We start from the raw sequence: 2,857 nt of genomic DNA, 5'->3' as shown, positions 1-2,857 counted from the left end.
CTGAGCTCTCAGACCAATGCCTGGTATGTTTCATGTGTAGCGTTTTGTAGATTAAATGAATACTCAAGGAGAATTCTCCAGAGAAGTGATGCAGTGAAATAAAACCTGAACCAGAGACACGAAAACCAAGGACTGTGAAAGGTCTCCGGGTACAGGACCTAACTTTGGCTGAGAGAATTCAGACAGGTTTTACGGAGGGACATGTGAGCAGTGTGTGAAAGGTATTAACCACAGGACGATTTGTGTAGTACGAAAACAGCTTTGTCAAAGCTCCTGGTCTTGAATTGAGTTCTCCTGCTGGGTGTTAGTAAAATATAACAGAGAGGAGAAAACTGTTACGTTCCCCTGGGAGTTTGTAGTCTAGTTTTGGGAAGGGAGGGAATGGAAATATGGAACAGGTTTAGGGCTATACTAAATTTTTGTCCTGGCTAAAAAAATAAAATAAAAATAAAATCCACCAGCAGAATATTTCCCATAATTCTGTCTTATAGACCATAGGTGAAGCTTATCCCAGAGAAATGCACGTAATACTTTTTACATTGTAGTGTGTGTAGAAAATAAAGGTAGGGTTTTAAATATATTATACCATGATAATGTGTTGTGTCCCTAAACACAAGGCATTTGGGGTCTTCAGGCAGTAATAAAATGAAAGTGTGAATCCTTGAGGAAAAATCATTGGTTATTCAGAATTTGATACAACAAATTCCATTCCCTCTACATATTTACCTAATTTTAGTAAGATTTTTTAGGGAGTATATGTAAGTTAAAATCTTTAAATGCCAGGAAAAACAGAACTGACTGGACTAGGAAAACAAAAATTAAAAAATTATGTTGGAGAATGAGCTATCGATAGTTCAGATAATAGGGGGAATGCTTAATGAAGAAAAAGAGCTATTTGATTTCAGGAACTCGGCAGTGCGATGTTCTGAGTTCCACGCCCACCAGGCCACACTCCCCAGCTTTGTGGCAGCCATGAGTGGCCCACATTCCCGACGCAGCTCTCCGGTGCCCGTGCGATACAAACGTTGTTCTCAGAGACAGTAGTTGTGTGTTGTGATGGCTCGGGGGGGCTCCAAGAGGGCTTTGGCTCTCCTTTTTTGATGGTCTTAGAACTTTCTAGGGGCTGAAGGACCTCCTAGCTGACACTGTCAAGAGCAATTCAATGAAATCTACTAGCTGTACTTGTCTGGGCAAGGGATTGGGGCAGGCAGGCCAGAAAGCCCGGGAGGGAAAACACTGGGTGATCGGGGTGGAGGGAGCTGCTGGGGGGGCCCCAGAGACCTGCTGAGTCTCTCACCCCCACACCAAGGAGCACGGCTCATGCCTCTCTTTACACCTCATAGAGAATACTAGAACTTCACCAACACAGGGTTTCTCAGCAACAGGGTTTATTCTTTAAATGTTTACAAGCAATAATCTATTGAAAAAACTTCATTTCTTTCAATATTCCTGGATCACTGCACTATTCTGCACTTAGATGCCACAATTTCCCTATGAACAGTTATTTTCTCAGAGTCCTGAAATATTTGCTAAATTCTCTGTTATAAAAGGCTCTTTCAGAGGTTTTGCCCCCAGACTTAGTTTCCTGATGTGAAAGGGAGCACAAGTTCTCTCCACTGGGACTGCATGACTGCCTTCCCTCAGGTAAGAACTTCAATGTTGGCCGAGACCCCCCTGTGGTGGTGACGCTGTTTGGCACAGGCGGGGTCCTCATGCGCGCCCCTCAGGGAACGCACGGTTCTCCGGGTCTTTCCCGCAGGGTGAATGAGGTGCTTCCTGAGACCAATCCCCCACTTCCCCCGGGGGCTGGTGCTTACTCCACTTCACGGGGCTGCCGCCCGGCTGCCCCAACCACAGCGACGACACACCGAGGGGTCCTCCTTGGGCAGGTGTCCGCTGTGTCCACGGTCGAGAGCCGCTGCTGACCACCCTCCATGCCTTCTCCTTACAGAGTGCGTGCTCTCACGTCGTCAGCGGCTAGACTGCGGACTGAAGGTTTTGCTGCCTGGATGTCACACATGGATTTCCTCCACGGAAGTCTGTGTAAGAGGAGTAAGAGTGATAGAACGATGTGCCAGTCGTCTGGTGCGTTTAAATGCCAACAGCCACGGTAGACACCTCGCCCACATGTGTTACATTTAGAACACCATGTCATCCTAGGTCAGGACACGTACTGAAGGCGTTCATAATTCTCTCTCCACTGTGGGTTCCCTCATGGCGTCTAAGCGCGGAGCACTGACTGAAGGATTTCCCACAGCGATGGCACGCGTAGGGCTTCTCTCCGGTGTGCGTACTCTCGTGCCATCTGAGCGCAGAGCACTTAAAGGCTTTCCCGCACAGGTGACACTCGTACGGCTGCTCTCCGGTGTGCGTCCTCTCGTGCTGTCTGAGGTTGGAGGACTGGCTGAACGCTTTCCCACACAGATGACATTCGTACGGCTTCTCCCCAGTGTGCGTCAGGCTGTGTTTCCTAAGGTCGGAGCTCTGGATGAAGGCGTTCCCGCAGATGTGGCACTCGTAGGGCTTCTCTCCAGTGTGCGTCATCTCATGTCTCCTGAGGCTGGAGCAGTTACCGAAGGCTTTTCCGCACAGGTGGCACTCGCATGACTTGCCTCTAGAGTGACTCTGCTTCTGTTGGGTGAGGTAGGACTGGTCACTAACGGATTTCTCACACTGGTTACTGACACAGGGTGCCTTTTCTGTGTGAGCTAACAAATGGTGAGTCAACAAGAAGCTGCCAGTGAGATCGTCTTCCAAGTCATCACATTCAAGGGGACCCTCCAGAGTGTGAGGCTTCTGCTTGGGGGCAGAGAGAGGAAAGGTCGGTAAAGCTTTGCCTGTGTGTCCGTTCATTCTC

At 48.6% G+C, this 2,857-nt stretch overlaps 1 protein-coding gene across 1 annotated transcript; it reads right to left on the bottom strand.

Moving 5' to 3' along the window:
• Nucleotides 1–1,371: 1,371 nt before the first annotated feature.
• On the bottom strand, nt 1,372–2,817 carry LOC115285156 (zinc finger protein 596-like; the record flags this gene model as incomplete). The annotated part of the gene is made up of 1 exon (XM_029931519.1): nt 1,372–2,817. A coding segment is annotated over one exon (666 nt), but the record flags the coding sequence as incomplete, so codon positions are not given.
• Nucleotides 2,818–2,857: the final 40 nt, after the last annotated feature.

Source organism: Suricata suricatta, unplaced genomic scaffold (genome assembly GCF_006229205.1).
Source record: "Suricata suricatta isolate VVHF042 unplaced genomic scaffold, meerkat_22Aug2017_6uvM2_HiC HiC_scaffold_465, whole genome shotgun sequence".
Classification (NCBI taxonomy): Eukaryota; Metazoa; Chordata; class Mammalia; order Carnivora; family Herpestidae; genus Suricata; species Suricata suricatta.
Note: the sequence above shows the minus strand (reverse complement) of the source record. Positions and strands in the feature narration are given on the sequence as shown.